This window comes from Netta rufina (assembly GCF_964035555.1).
Source record: "Netta rufina genome assembly, chromosome: 2".
Lineage (NCBI taxonomy): Eukaryota > Metazoa > Chordata > Aves > Anseriformes > Anatidae > Netta > Netta rufina.
The window spans coordinates 21696575-21713074 of NC_140124.1; the positions used below are offsets into that span (position 1 = coordinate 21696575).

General features: G+C 38.6%; 1 protein-coding gene across 1 annotated transcript in view; it reads left to right on the plus strand.

The window, feature by feature from the left end:
- CUBN (cubilin) overlaps positions 1-16500 on the plus strand; it is a gene marked incomplete at both ends in the record, with an annotated part of 140600 nt that overhangs the window by 8526 nt on the left and 115574 nt on the right. The window contains 15 exons of the mRNA XM_084282794.1: positions 134-302; positions 1116-1247; positions 2492-2587; positions 3129-3250; positions 4747-4933; positions 6538-6656; positions 7488-7722; positions 8800-8981; positions 9756-9918; positions 10117-10307; positions 13388-13544; positions 14151-14329; positions 14530-14692; positions 14938-15154; positions 16215-16345. Of these exons, the coding sequence (XP_084138920.1) occupies positions 134-302; positions 1116-1247; positions 2492-2587; positions 3129-3250; positions 4747-4933; positions 6538-6656; positions 7488-7722; positions 8800-8981; positions 9756-9918; positions 10117-10307; positions 13388-13544; positions 14151-14329; positions 14530-14692; positions 14938-15154; positions 16215-16345 (2443 nt within the window). The remainder of the gene's footprint in view (positions 1-133; positions 303-1115; positions 1248-2491; positions 2588-3128; positions 3251-4746; positions 4934-6537; positions 6657-7487; positions 7723-8799; positions 8982-9755; positions 9919-10116; positions 10308-13387; positions 13545-14150; positions 14330-14529; positions 14693-14937; positions 15155-16214; positions 16346-16500) is intronic.

The following is a 16500-nucleotide window of genomic DNA, read 5'->3' on the forward strand; positions in this document are numbered from 1 at the left end:
AAGCTGACTTCTGGTTGCTTACACTGATCTCTCTTGTATAGTTTAGAAGACATTTTATAAGATGAACTCTTGCCCTTTTCTTGGCTGTTCTTCTACCTGTCTTAAATGTGTAATGTGGTGTTTGCTGTGGCAGCCCAAGTACCACTGTATCTGTGACATTGGCTGGATGTCCCCTCCTGGCAGCCCTGCCTGCAGCGCTGATATAGATGAATGCAGCCTCCCCAGTCCCCCATGTTCACAGAACCCACCTGTGCAGTGCCACAACACACTCGGCTCCTACTCATGTGGCCCCTGCCCCACAGGTACCGTGTCATTGCTTGCTTTTATGTTGGGAGGGGGTGGCAGCAGGTAGTACTGGCAGTGTGTCATTCCCATATGGGAATGACTCCATGAAATGCTCCAGTCTGTATCCTACAGAATAAATGCCTACAGGTTATGGCTTATCTACATAACACATAGATAATTTTACACAGTGGAGTCTAATGCATGATTTATCCCATCCTAAACAGGTCAGATCTAAATAGGTCAGATGAACAGCATTCTTGAAGTACCTATTTCTTTCCAATGATTTTACTGGGAGCCCAGAACAACTAGATTGGGATGGGTAAGACAAATCCTTCCCAGTGTGTGTAGGGTTAGCTTCATGTCAGTATGCCCATTGTCCCAAGGTAATATAAAAATCTAATTGTCCCTTCAAGCCATAAAACCTATGAGCCATCTTCCTGAGTAGGGTATGTTGTATGTATAGGACGTGTACATGAGGAGCATTTGAAGATTTAACCAGAGTTATAATAAAACCTTGCTGCAAATTTTGCACGTTCACTAGATCAGAATTGTCTCCTCTTTGGATTAAACTGTGTTTGATTGTGGCATATCCACAATACAGTTAAAATAAAGCATTCTTATACAAATACCTTCACTTTGTTGTGTTTGTAACACATTTTGCAGACCAGTATTAATTATCATCAGTTATCAGGAGGACAGGTCTTCTCTTGTGTTATTGAGAGGAAATTCAAAAGGCAGATTTTTCTGCTTTAGGAGAAGCTCTGGTCAAAGCAGAAGATGAAAAAGTCAAGTGTTTTCTATTTTAATGTCTGTCCTGTGCTTCTTTTTAGGCTGGCAAGGAAATGGCCACAGCTGCCAAGACATTAATGAATGTGAAAGTAATAATGGAGGCTGCTCAACAGCACCAATGGTTCCATGTATCAACACAATGGGATCCTTCCGCTGTGGACTCTGTCCACCAGGTAAAATAATGGAAGTTTTTGTTGATAGAACTATAGAAAGACTTAAAAGATGAAGATTTAACACATTTGAGCCTGCTTTATGATATACTTAAGAAGCTGTAGACTGGTTTTATATAAAGATTATCACATGCACAAATATATTTTTATATTTTGTACAGTGCTATACTGTAATATAGGACGTAGAGTTCACAAATATTTAAACTGCTTCAGCTATTAATGAACATTTTGTAGAGTAGGTGTCTGTTGGTGCATTATCTGAAATGTGTTTCTCTTGTACTAGGTAGCCCCTTTTGGTGTTAAAGCTTTGATTTTATAAGGTATTTCCTTTAAAAAAAAAAATGAATGGGAGACAGGGATTGCATAATTATGATAGTAATCTCATTGTCTGTTTTAATTAAAAGAGTATCCTGTGTGCCATAAATCAGATGTATTGTCTGCCTTTAAAAAAAGGCTAGATAATTGTTTGTCACACTCCAACTGCTTTCTATAATGGCAGTGTTTCCATTGCAATACAGGTCAAACAGTGGAAGCGGTGACTTCTGTCCATATAATTTGTGTTCTATGGTTTCAATTGCTTTACAGGATGCATGCAATCAATATGGGAAATACTAGCATGAAAAAGGGTTTCTAACTGACCTTCCGACTGCCATCTGAATGGTAGTAGGCTGCAGTTACCGAAGGCTCTCCATTACTGGGGGCTGAAGGACTATCAGCATGATAGAAACGTGGCCTCGGGTGAATTTTGGTGTGGTATAGTGGACCTCAGTTCTGGCTGTGCATTTGTTCCTCAGCATTTTGATCCTGCAGAGCCTCCCAAGAGGAGGCAGATGTTGCATTCGGAACCCAAGGGTAGCTCTGATATGCAGTGGGAAGCCCTGAGGTGGTTGGGGCTGGCTGTGTGCAGAACTGTAGGCAGGGCAGCACATGGTGGCTGAGAGACCTGAGCTCCTATGGACTCACTCTGACCTCACCTATGTTTGGGTAACACTAATATAATTCTTTTCTAAAATCACATGAGGATTTAGTTAAGATCAGAATCCATCCTTGCAACATAGGAACATAATAAATAAGCCAGGTTTTACTCCAGAAAGATAATTTAACTTTCTCTCTTTAGCTGCAAAGGCTGTGATTTTACACCATAAATTAGTGGTTTGTTTTTTTTTTTTTCACCAGATGATTGTTTTTCTGCTGATGCTAAGGGAACATAGTTTGTTGTAGACTAACTAAGAGTTATTTCTGTACAGGTTATGAAGGAGACGGACGAGCATGTACCCAGGTTGATATCTGCTCAATAAATAATGGAGGTTGCCATCCAATGGCAACTTGTACCTCTGTTTCAGGTATGATGCTTTTGTAAGGACTGTAAGGACAGTGTGAATCTCAAGAAAATAGTCTATTTGAACCCACTTTGTAGCAAAATATTTATATTGCTACCCCTTCTCCATAGTCAGTTTTGCCTTGCCCAGAGGAGTTCACAGGCAGGTTGGCTAAAGTCAACAGGCCTTTCCACAGACATTGACAGAAACAGATTGAGGCTCCACACAAAAGAGCAGATTTCATCATAAAAATGTGGAGATCTTCGCCATTTCCTTTCAGTGTGGTTTCCAGTTTCATCTACTTTGACTATTTTTCTCCTTCCTATAAGTATTCTTTCACCACTTCCACCACTTCCCAGGAAGCTTACCTTAGACTCTCAGGTACAAAAAATGGATCTTTTCATGATCAGACCAGGCAAAGACCAGGGAAAGTACCAAAAGATCAAATAAGTTGGCATATATAAAGGCTCAGCTTCAAAATATCAAGGAACTGTCTTGTAATGTTTGGTACTGTCATTTTAACAAGGACTGAACTAGTCTCTTTGTTTTTGCCTGATCTCCCAAGGACTAATGCCATTTTGTTCCTGCACATCTGGGTACACTGGAAGTGGATATGGGCCAAACGGATGCTCTCCCCTCAATGATACCTGTCAGCTGCAAAACCCTTGTGCAAATGGTCAGTGCGTGGTAAGTGCTTGACTCCTCACAGTCTCCCTGCTGTGCTCAGGGAAGTTAGTACTGTGGATCTGAGGATTTTTGGTATTTCTGTTCTGGAAGATACTTATTATGATGATTTTGGAGAAATGTTCACAAATGGTAAATTTGTTGTTCAAATAGAGTCTGATCTTGTTTGTCCATGTTGTTCTACAGATATCCTTCTTTTGACGATTCTGGGAGTCAGGGGGAAATGGGCCATATGATGTTTTCGCCTTTCCCTTTCATGATTTTCTGTTCTAAAGGAGATGATCCCCTCTTCCCCACTCCACCTCTTACCCTCTTCTGTGCATTCCTCACTCACTTCTGTGGGTACCTGTTGTCTTTTCGCTCAGCTATTTAAAGGACCTTTTGTGCCCAGATCTCATCTACTTTTTCTAACTATTTAGAAACTATTTTAGTCAGTCTATTAAAAGAAATTATGTACTCCCTCAAATTTATCCTAACATATAACTATAAGCAATCATGGTTGCAAACTATTACTTAAAGATAATGACACAGTCAGATAGTTCAGTAATGGGATTTTGATGCATCTAATAAAATAGGGTACATCAGAGCTATATTTGGCCAGTGTAATGACAGATAAAATTTAATGTTAATTAAATACCAGGCAATGCAGATCAGAAAGCACCTTTTTATTTTCTAAAATATTATTGTAGCCTTTAATACACAGAAAAATCCTCTTCCATAATAGTGAAAATCTCTGTTCAGGACACAGAGGATATGATCAGAGAATGTACAAGGAAATAAAGAATATAGCACATTGATTATGGGACATCAAAGCTGGCAGTTAGCATGTGTCATGGAATATCAAAATCTGCTTTAACTGTAAGAAGTATATCTAGAAAACAACAAATACAAGAAAAGAGGGCATAAGAAACTAAAACAATTACAGATACGGAAAGACTTGATTACAAGGAGTAGTAAAGGTCAAGACAAAAGAAATGGGAAAAAAGACAGGAACAATACGAAGAAGTAAGGGAAACAGTTCCTACTTAACATCCCTCAGGGTGAAAAATAAAGTAACATCCACGTAACTACAGTGCAGACTTCTAAGAGAACAGGCTTGAGAGGAATGATTTATAAACCATTGTTATCTTGGCTTGCTATTTTTAAGTTTTAGATAATATCATTAACTTGTGTCTAGGACGATCATTTCAAAACCAAGCAAACAGTTTCCTGAATGATTAAATGAATACAGATTTTGGGTTTCTAAAAAGTACCTTGAAAGAACTCTGCAAAGAAACAACTTGATAGAAACAGCAAACAGCTAGATAATCTGATTAGGCTTTTGGTTTATGTTGGTATTCACCACTTACCATCAAGGCCATTAAACTCCAAATGATTTATTTCTTTGTTCTTATATCTCCACATAAAGTAAGTGTAAATGTCAGTGTTTCTACCAACTGCATTGATTCTTCTATGTGATTCATGATCATTAAGTTTATTGCATTTGTTTATACCTGTAGGCAACGATCTTTGGATATTTCTGCGTGTGCAATGCAGGCTGGACAGGCCCTAATTGTACAGAAAACATTGATGAATGCTCTAGCAACCCGTGCCAGAACGGGGGAAACTGCACTGATGGGATCAACAGCTACACCTGTGAGTGCACCAGTGCTTGGACAGGACCACAGTGCCAGACTGCCCAGCAAGGTATGTCCAGGACATCCTCCTCTGGAGAAAAAGGCTAATGTTGGTGGACTACAGGTTCTGGTCCCTTGGAGTTAGAGTTTTCCACATTTTTTTCTTTATAGCTGCTTTGTTTAGCAATAGGAGAGGAACACTGGAGTTGCGGGCCTACTGGCTGTGACTAGCCTCCAGTTATCCTAAAATCAGATTGCTGTTCCTGATAAGTGGTCTGGTAAGCTGGGTAAGAAAGATGGTTTGGTATAAGGGAAACAGATTTACAAGAGAATGTAGTAATGTTTTTCTTCTGTGCATACAATTTCATTTGTTGCAAAACTGGGAGGTCCAGATATTTTTAGTTAACATGAAAAGCCAGAAAAAGTTTTCAAAACAGAAATGTAATGAAAGAAATGTTATCCATGAAACTAGGAATGTGGAGTTTTACAGTGTTCCTACTTGTAGGATTTCTTCTGAATATGCATTCTTCTTTTTCTTTTGGGGGAGGGGGATTATTATGCCATTAATTTTGATTAAACAAAGTCAGGATAGCATTCTAGTGAGTGTCTCTGTGGCATCCATCTATCAGATGGCTCCTATGTATTGCAGACTGATGTGAAAAAAGCAGATTAACTTTTTATAGAATACAGAATGTTAAATTTCACTGAGCCACCATGAAATCTGATCTATATTAGAGCTACTTCAAGCTCTTTCTGCTTTCTTTATATGTATAACCAGTAATTTTTTGTTATTAGGAATATATATGTGGAAAAAATATTTAACCATTCAAAATGTGAAGAATAGAGAACCATTTTATATCCAGTGACAAATTATAACGTATCAGTCTTTCTTAGTTCTTAATCAAAGTAAAAATAATACATTCTATGATATGATAATTATGAATCTTGTTGAGAAATTGTGAGATGTTTTAGACGGACACTTCAAAGAAAATTATATTCTTTTTACCATTCCCTCATACAAAATACTTCATTTCAGTTCGCTGATAATTGAGTATTTCTTTGCTGTCAGTTGAATGTTAATCTACAGCTGCTTCTTGTATACCACAGCTGTATGTGCATTGTATTTTGGGTTCTTTATGGACATATTTCTCTGTAGCTGTTTGGGATTCCCAGTTCACATGGTCAATAGACCACGGTATATTATAAGAGGTGATATCAGAACCAGAAATCTGACCCCAAAGGATATATAAAACATCTGAAGGATACATTCTCTGATGCACGACTACTGGGAAATACAATTTTATATCATGTGAGCTTCAAAATGTCATTTCAGTGTCAGTGGAAATTCTGAAGATTTTAATCCCGAGTTAGTCTTCTGGAAACCAACTGGTTTACTGATAGTTTTCTGAGACAGAATCAACAACTTTTGGCAGACTTCACATTTTCCTGCTGAAAGATCTTTATTCTTTTTCCAGGAACTACTTTTCTCTCAGGGAATAATTTTTCTCATTTTTTATGACATCATTCCACTTCAGAGGAAATTCTGAAGTCTTTCATAGAAGCATCTTTCATTCTTGTTTTAAATGTTCAGGAAACCAAAGCTAAAAGTTTGGTTTTGTTTAAGTTTTTACCGTGACAGCACAAATTAATCCATTTACTTTTCTGTTTCTGCAGCTTGTGGAGGATATCTTTCAGGCTCCAGGGGGACTTTCAGTTACCCAAACAACCCAAGCAGCCAGCGGTACGATACTGGGGTCAGCTGCGCTTGGGTTATTCACACTGATCCCAACAAGGTAAAAAAAAGAGTTCAGAATAAAGAAACCTTCATTCTGCAGGACCCCTCAGTTCATCAGAGCAAATGTGGCCATTTTCATGTCACACATTCCAATATCGTCTAACCTACATTAAGGGATCTATATTTTGAATATATTTTTGACTTTGCATGAGAATGAAATAAGTTGTTTTATAAACCAATGGCTGGAAGTGTTTTATAAAGCATTATATGTATGTGACATATCCTCAGCTTTAAGCCTTAGAGCCACTACTGCTGTCTTCAGTAGAACTGCATTAAAGCACATTGGCAGGGAATCTGAACTTACATAAAGCTGTGTGTGTCACTATTTATCTAGAGTAGGTTCATAATACACTGATTTTATATGTGCAAAAGAAAGATCACTTTTAAAAAAGAACGATCATTTTTTTTTTAACTCCCATGACAATATTTTCAATCATAGAAAGGATGAGAAATGTTAACTATCTGATGAGAAAGCTTCCATGGGAAACTTGGAATAAAGTATTATATGCTAAAGTTCAAGCCTTTCTAACTATATCATGTAGCAGACACAGGCAAATGATATCAATTATTAGTTTATAGGAATAATGCTGTTTCCAGATAACTTCCCTGTCCAAATTCTTTCTGATTTTCTCTCCTTTCTTTTGATCCTTAAGATTCCATAATATTTTCTTCTATCCCGGAATTTTTCAGGAAATCACATAATGACTCCGAAGCGAATAGATTCTCACAGCTGCATGAACAAATAAATCTTTCCTATGCAGAGTTACAGCATAAACTATTTTAGCAAATGCAAAAAAAGAGATTTTTTTGTTTTGCTACTTCCTGTTAGATTCTGCGTATTACTTTCCCGGTCTTCCAACTGAAGGCAAGTAATGACTGTAATTCTGACTTCCTTCAAATCCATGATGGGGCTTCAGCATCAATGCACATGCTGGGAAAATACTGTGGTTCCACACCTCCCACAGAGCTTTTCAGTTCCCACAACTCCCTTTATTTTTGGTTGTACGCAAATCACGCCATTACAGATGGAGGTTTTACTGTTCAGTGGGAATCTCGAGATCCTGGTAAGTTTGATGAAATGTCAGGTAATTTAATGTGTTCACAGCTTTGGAGCAAAATGAATGATTTACTTACTTTAATCAGGAAATGTTAAGAGCAATAGGACATTTTACTAGGGAATGAGGCTGAAATTTAGACACGTGTCATTTTAAGCTATTTAAACTCCAACTTTAGGCCTCTGCATGAATAATGTACTGCTAGTTTTTAAGGCTGCTTTTTGCCCCCTGTGAGGAATCCCCTATAGAACAGATAATCCTGGAGATGACATTCTTCTGATTAATTCTCTTTTCTCACAGAAGTTTCTAGTACATTGAGCAGGCATGTTACCCTTTTATTTCCACTGACAATTTGCAGGAGGATAAAGAGGTTGAATAATGTTTTCCAAACATTATAGGATCAAACTGTTTGAAATTTAATTTCAAATTATCTGTGATGTTTTAGGTATGATTTGCAGGCTGTTACTGCTTGAATTCTTGGTAACACCACTTGTGTGATTCTGTGAAATGAGTCCTGGAAGTGCATTTCTAGAGATAAAGCCTAAATATATCTTGTGCAGCATCAAGCTCACTTCACTGTTCTGTACAGAACCATCTAGGAACAAAACTGTGCACTGGGTTGTGTCCTGAAAATATCAGAGAAAAAAAAAAATATAGAAAATTCTGGTGGAAAGTATTTCTTTATTTTAAGAAACAACAATTAATATGTTCTTTTATTTTTTTTCTTTTAATTGACATTGTTAGATATCATAGATAGCATAGTGTATTCTATTTTTAAAACAAAAGCTTTTGACCACTCTCCTCAAGATACTTCCATTAAAACTGTGAGAGAATCTTTCTTTTACAAAGCAGATGAGGAAATATATATATATATATATATTTTTTATAATTGAATTGTAAAATTAATTATAAAATGTAAAGAAAAAAGTAACCTGTTGGTTTATTTGTTTGTTGTTGTTTTTTGTTTGTTTCTGAATGTATTCTGAATTCCAAAGTGCTACCTGATCTTGAAATTTTTGACAATTCAGCTTTTGACCTGATGTGCAGTGTTAATGACTGTGTTGTTCCATGTTTCTTTCCTGTTAGAATGCGGTGGCGAGCTGACAGGTACTTATGGCTCAATAACCTCTCCAGGATACCCTGGTAACTATCCTATAAACAGAGACTGTTTCTGGACCATTTCAACCAGTCCTGGCCTCCTCATCACTTTTGCCTTTGGCACACTAAGCCTAGAACACCATGAAAACTGCAGTTATGACCATTTAGAGGTAAAGTTTAATTGTGGATTATGACATCATTTTATGGCAATGTAGTTGCAAAACAAGATATTTCAAAACTTTTTGTATGTACAGAAGTAGACTGTTTGAATATAAATCCTGGGTAGAAATGTTCATTTGTACTTAACTCCAGCCATTGACGCACTCAGATTCAAAAAGAGGATGAAATCCCACTCCACTGAAGTCAGTGGAAGTCCTACAACTAGAGAGGATGGGATGTAAGACCAAGCATCTGGTGGGAAGCTTTCACTTTCTTGCAAAGCTTGGTCTCCAGACTGCTAGCAGAATGTCAAGCCACAGAGGTTCAGCCTAAGTAAAACTATTATGGGAAGGTATCTAAGATTAATAGATTCCTATTATAGTGCAGTCTATGACTTGATGGGTGAGCACAGGACTTTCTCTCAAGTGAAAAGCAGTGGTTACAGAATTCACCAATGCCCACTCACAAGAATAAGATGATAGTTTGGAGTAGCATATATTCCATAACTGGGCCATGCAGGGGATGATTTCAGGGAAACACTTCAGCATTAGATCTCCTGATCCTTTCTTTCCCTTTCACAACCCCTTGATGACTCCTAGAAGAACCCTCACAGCTATGCTGGTAGGTCTATATCTTACTTTCTGTGTGTCTGGAGGAAACTTCATATGAGCTTCCACCATCCACGCTATCTCCTGGGCCCCTTTATGTAACTTTAAGAGTGTTTGTACTGTCCAGAGCTGGCACACATCTGATAATCCTAAACAGTGATCTATCGTTCTGTCTAGATTCGAGATGGTCTTCTTCCACAAGACCCTGTTGTTGGTAAATACTGTAGCACTGGATCTCCACCCCCACTCCAAACCACTGGTCCATATGCCTGGATTCATTTTCACTCTGACGACTCAGTTACTGATAAAGGTTTCCACATTGTCTATACAACATCGCCTGGTAAGTAAATTTCAGCACTGAAGTTTAGCCTGTGACATTCCCAGGATATAGCCAACAGGACATGGACATAATTAACATTTACTATTTAATAATACAGAAAGTCTCTTAGATTTGTAGTCATTGCTTAGAGCCACACTAAACTGGAAGAGTTCTTATAGTTGTGAATATTTCAACTAACATTTTGTGTTCTTAATATAGCAGATCCAAGTTGTGGAGGAAACTACACTGATAGTGAAGGGATTATCACGTCCCCTTTCTGGCCTAACCCTTTTATCAACAACCAACAATGTATCTACATTATCAGACAACCAGAAGATGAAAAAATATACCTCAACTTCACCCATATGGAGCTGGAGAGTCACAGCGATTGCTCATTGAATTATATTGAGGTGACTTTTCTTAAGCAGTTAATATGAAATGTTAATTACATGTGTGTACAAAGAAAGGCAGCATAATTTCTGTCTCAGGTGCCACTACAGAGACCGGTGTTAATCAAAGGATTAAGTATACCGATTTATTAGGGTCCAAAAGTCACAGGGGCTAAAAGAATGAAGATAAGAGAACAAGAAAATCTTCCTGCATAATACTAATGCTAATTCTTAATCAGCTGGACATGATTAATATGGAGTTTGGACCATAGGTAAATACATGCCAAATACAAGAGAAATAGAAATAATGGCACAGCTTCTATGAGGCATTTTCCAGTGCCTCATGGTGTTATGCTGAAAATTTGTTTTCAGTGCAGAAACAAAGCATGTGATTTACATATCGACAGAGCCCATCCCACCACCCCAGCCAGGAGTAGGGCAATGTGGGGCAGCCCTGAGTGATGGGCATCACACTGGGAGAAAGGAGCAAGCCAAGGTTGGGCTAGGATGTGCGCTCATGGTTGGGTCTGGCTTGGGGATGCCCATGGCTGGGAGCTGGAGCCTGGCTCTGCTGCAGCCGTGATGGGACAGGGGCTGACAGCACTGGGAGCTGAAATGGGGCTCTGGGCCCTAGGCAGAGTGGAGGAGTCCCCAGGAAAGTCTGGTCAGGTCCTGGTGGTGCCTTTGGGGCCTGACGAGCTCTGGTGGGATTTTAATTACCAGTTTGTGCCCTGTGTCCTGCCACCCCATCCCCGTGTTCCTCTGTGTCACATCCCAGCTTGCCATACGGCAAGACATCATAAATACCTCATCCTACATGGAATGGCTGCTCCTTAGTGCCGTCTGTACAAAACTGCAGTTGTACCTCAGGGAGATTAACAAACATAAAACCAATGCAACACCAACCCTCATGGCTAAACCAGGCGCAGGGAAGCTGGTGGCTGGTGGGGAGGCTCTGGAGGGAGCCGCCCTGGCCCCAGGCCCAGCAGAGCTAAGGCTGAGCTTACAGACGGCTACAGCAGGAGCAGCATGGCGCTGCGGGGCTGCACGGTTACGTGGCTTTGTGCTTAAGCTCTTTCTGACCAAGAGCAGCATAGGCCCCTGTGAGCTCCCTTTAGTTAATCTGTTTTTAAAAGATTTGTTATTGTGCTAACATCGTTCCCGTCCCTCCTCCTCTAACCCAGAGACTTTGGTTGGAATGAAGTGTAATTAATTTCTGAAATGAGAGGGGAAGTGTGTTTAATGAAAACAGACAGCTTTTGTTTGTTTGGCCTGGTACTCCTCTTGCTTAATTGCTGGCAGAACAGCGGCTAAATTCACAGCAGTCAGAGAAACAAAACCATTTCTGTTAAATGCAATCAGTTTGTATTAATTCAGCAAGGCATTTACCTTCTTGTTTGCTGATCTGTCACAAGCAGTTCAGTTTTCCTGTATTTCTGTCAATCTCAACACCTCTTCCCCTTCCCTCTCCCTTAGTCTGCTCAGCCCAGAGCAGAGAAACACAGCCAGCATTTTCTGACGCAGGAAATGTGGTTACGAGTAAAGTACCGTGCTCCTTTCTCAAGGCCTGATTTTCCACATATACTTTTCTAAAATATTGTCTCATTGGGCTTTATGATGAAGAACAAGTAGGGAGATAGATTTTGGATGTTTAAGTTACTTTAAAAATCACTTTCTGACGATTGTTTTGTCACCTTGAAAAATTGCAGATTATTCCTATCCCTGGTGATATCAGGAAATCTGCAGTTTCCACTGAGCCAGACAGAGCTCACAAACACTTGCTCAGGGAAGGATGTTTATTCTTCTACTAAGGAAGGAGCAGCCTGGAACTAGGGGTCTGCAATAAGAAACTAGACACAATAAAACTTCTTATTTAAGAAAGGCTGTGACATAATGCTGCAGAGGTAAGGTGTTAGGCAAGCCAGCTTCTTCTCCTTGCCATCCTTCTAGCTGGCAATATGAGACATTATTCACATAGTTAGAGAACCTGTTACTTTTATCACTACTCACTGGACTTTATAAATCAAAAATGTAAGCAGAAACAGGTCAAGAAAAAATGTGAACTCATGCAAACTGTAGTTCTGGAAACTTTCACTTCTGTATAAAGATCCTGTAAACATTCCAACACAAATTCTGATCTTTGTTACTCCCCTGTAAATCCAAAACGACTGTCACCTGGAACTTAGGTCCCAGGGAAATTTAAAATATCTGTTAGAGTCACAAAGCTGTCTAACCAGGGGAGATGGCCAAAGCTGAGCAAGCTCTGGATGCAACTATTCTTTCTTATGCACAGTCTATGGATTCAGGTCCTGAAATTTGGAAATACAAATATCTCTTTTCCTGCACGTCCCCTTAATTATCATGATTTGTAATCAGCTTCTGAGATAGTATACCAGGTACATTTTTCCTTTGATTGGAAAATTGATTAAGGTTAGTGCAGTAGCAGTGTAAACGGTAGAACCTAGAAATGATTCCCTGATACAGTTTCACTGTCATTTTCATGCATTGGACCCTTCGGACAAAAAATGGAAAGACATCAGTATACCTTTTTACTGCATGTGGGACTCAGAGTTGCATCTTTTGTTCTTGAGCTGCCTGACTGTGTTGATGTACAGGTGTGATGTGATGTGATTTTTCTAGAGAAGTGCTGTTGAAAAGTCATTACAAACTTCATGGCCAGAGCAAGGAAATCACAAATCCTCTTCTTTTTCCACAGCAGGGTTTTAGTGCTGGCAAAATTTTCATAGTTGTCACTGCTGAGCACCTGACCTGCCCCTTTAATACTAAAGATGTCACCTTTGGAAGCACATGCCCAAATTGTGCTAAAACTGTGATTCACAGAGAAAATTTGTTTCATCCTAGTGTCCTGTGACAGTAGTGTCTGTGTGCCTTCTGTGCCAATCATCCAATCCTTCATTTGAGTTCCCATAAGTCACTTGTGCCAATTACTGCGGTGGCCCTTTACCCCTCTTATAAATCAGTACAATAATTTCTCCTTTTGTTATTTAGCAGTTCTTGTGAGATCATAATGTTAGCCAGATATCAAATCCCAAGACTTTTATGATCTGACATAATTCTTTTTTTTTCTTGTTGATGATTAGGTTCGAGATGGTGACAGTGAGATGTCTTCTTTAATTACCAAATTCTGTCATAGTACACTTACGTCTCCAATCACTTCTACCAGCAACAGTCTCTGGATCAAGTTCAAATCTGATGCTTCTGTGCAACGAGCTAGCTTCAGGGCCATTTATCAAGTTGGTAAGAAGAACTGGTGACTTGCACAGTGAACTGATCTGTAATTTGGTCACTTTCAGTCATTCCTGTGCTATATTATCCATATAATGGGTACAAGACAAACTTCAAAAGAAAGGGGAAAAAGTCAATTTATTTATTTGTCACTACTTTTAGAAATGCACAGATGATGTCTGTCCTAGGTCCGTGGTACCATATTTGGAAATGTATTCCCCATTTTTTCTATTAACAATAAGTCACTTAGCACTAACATTCCAAAGATGAGATAGCTACAATTCTGCCTAAATCTTTATATTTTTTTTTGTGATGTCTTTTAGTTCTTAATCACAAATACATCTGTCTAAGTGTGTGAAAGAAATAAGTCAAATCCATAAGTTTTCATGGACAGAGTTAAATTGGTCTCTTGCATATACACATTTATGCTATAGTTACAGCCATACTTTCTTTTAAACACATTCTTAATCCTACCTGGATGACCCACAGTAGACTCTGTGAGAACACAGGCTTTAAGGGGTGGTTCTCTTGTAATGCCATAGTGATATTTGATAGACATGATTATACATTCCTTGAAACCATTCATCACAACTTCTGATTCCTGGTGTCTGTTGGCAGCCTGTGGAGGTTTCCTGTCTGGAGCAGGCACTATCCATTCACCGTATTATCCCAGGGTATCATCTCACCCAAAGACCTGTGAGTGGATTATCTCCCAGCCAGCTGGCAAAGTGGTGATTCTTAACTTTATCGACTTTGACATTCGAAATACAAGCACTTGTGACTCAGACTACGTTGAGGTAAAGGATAATACACACGTACTATGAATAACCTTAAGAAATTCTTATCTGTGTGTTCCTTCTCATACTCCTCTCCACCAAAGCAGAACTATGTGATTTACTAAGGATGTCCTTTATAGTATTCTTATGAATTCATTTATGCTTACAACTTTAATACCATAGAACTTTGTATGGGATATATTGAATATACTGTTCTTCAGGTCAGAGATGGCAACAACACAGACTCTCCTCTTTTGGAGACATACTGTGGAACAGCTGTACCATCCAGAGTGCAATCCACACGGAACAATCTCTATATTAAATTCAGAGCTTCCTCTCTTACCAACCTTGGCTTCAGAGCTGAGTACTGGCCATTAGATATAGGTAAGTTTTTTGTTTTGTTTTGTGTATAGAGTGTTGGTATAGTCCAGATTTTCCTGTAAGGCTGAAAACAAGGGCCCATCAAGCTTTGCAAAGTTATAATGGGAGATAAATTCTGAATGTTTCACTGTGTAGCATTCATGAGGCAAAAAAGACCATGACATTTCAGAAAGAAAAGTAACCAATTTTATAGGTGCCTCAATGTTGAATTAATGTGTCATTTAACTTGATGCTCTAAATCTTTACAGTATGTGGAGAGTCTCTCACTGGACAAGAAGGAACCATTACAAGTCCTGGTCATCCAGATGTCTACCCACATGGTATTAACTGTACCTGGACTATCAACATTCAACCTGGCTACCTTATCCGTCTGACGTTCACTTCATTTAATTTGGCATTTGATTATAATTGCAGAAATGATTATCTTGAAATATATGACAACAGCACTATGCAAAAATTGGGAAGGTGAATATGTCCATTAGCATACAGAATTTTATTACTGTAGAATGTACACTGCTCTGTAGATCTCTCTATCCAATTTGCTGCCTTAAATTTTGAGTATACATTAACTGCTCTGCTTTGCTGAAACATTAACAGCAATCCCCCTCCCTCATGTAGTAAAGGCAGCTTCCTTTCTTTGACCGGGGAATGAGAACCACATTTAATAAATGCTATACTGAGAGAAACTGACTTAGGTCAAGAGGTCAGCTTTTTTAAGGAGAGGATTCAATTGATCCCTTTGTCCAGCTCCGTTAACATTTTTGATTCATTGGAAATGAGTTCAAAAGCTTTAATATATCTGTGTCCATGAAAAGACACTTGCAGAAATGAAATAAAGATAACTTAAAAGATTGTACATTTGGATGTCAGCAAAAACTATACCACTAAATTGAAGTCATTGTTTTATAGGATTTTGTTTTCATTTTCTTCTGTTATATTGTTATTAATTGTTTTAACATATTAATGTTATATTACGCAAGAAAAGGCTGGCAAATCCTTCCCGTCCCCCTCCCCTGCCCCCTTCAACAGGTGGAATATATACAGGATTTTCTTGCCAATCTAGAACTCAAGAACATCTGAACAACATGAGCAAGGTACTGAGCAGCACCTATGGACTGTAAAGTAGTTGGCTGACATGGCAGTATTTTGAAAAATAAGGAGCAAATGACTGTCATAATAGAGTGGAGAGTATTTTGCAGCCTTACTCTTTTGATATCTACTCTGACTCCTACAAAAGAGTAGAATATGTTGAAGGCACAGCATGGACTAATTTCAGTAAGATTTGACAACTTGATAAGCAGTTTTTCCTCTCACTTTGTCACATAACTTAGCTTTCTATCATTGTCTGTGTATCGTACTATTTAGCCCCATGATACGGGGTATATAGCTGGGATCTCTATCATTCAATGGAGGCATTTGTGTACTTGCAACTCTTCAAACTTTTTGTGAAAGATGAATCCTCTTCCAGTAATACAGGTGCTTCATAAAATACTGCCTCTCAATTTGGTTCTTCTTTTTGCTGCAGGTACTGTGGAAGATCAATTCCACCATCACTCACCAGTGGTGGCAACATGATGACGTTGTTCTTTGTGACTGATCACAGTATTTCATCTGAAGGCTTCTCAGCTCATTATATCTCCCTGGATGCATCAAAAGGTAATATGTCAGTATGTTCATTATGCAAATTAAATGTTTTCAGTTATCACTGTAAATAACCCCTGTAAGAAACATAAACATTATTTTCTGTTTTAACAGAAGACTGCCTGGTGCCTCTTCTACCCTTTCTTATTTATAGCTACTTGACTTACAAG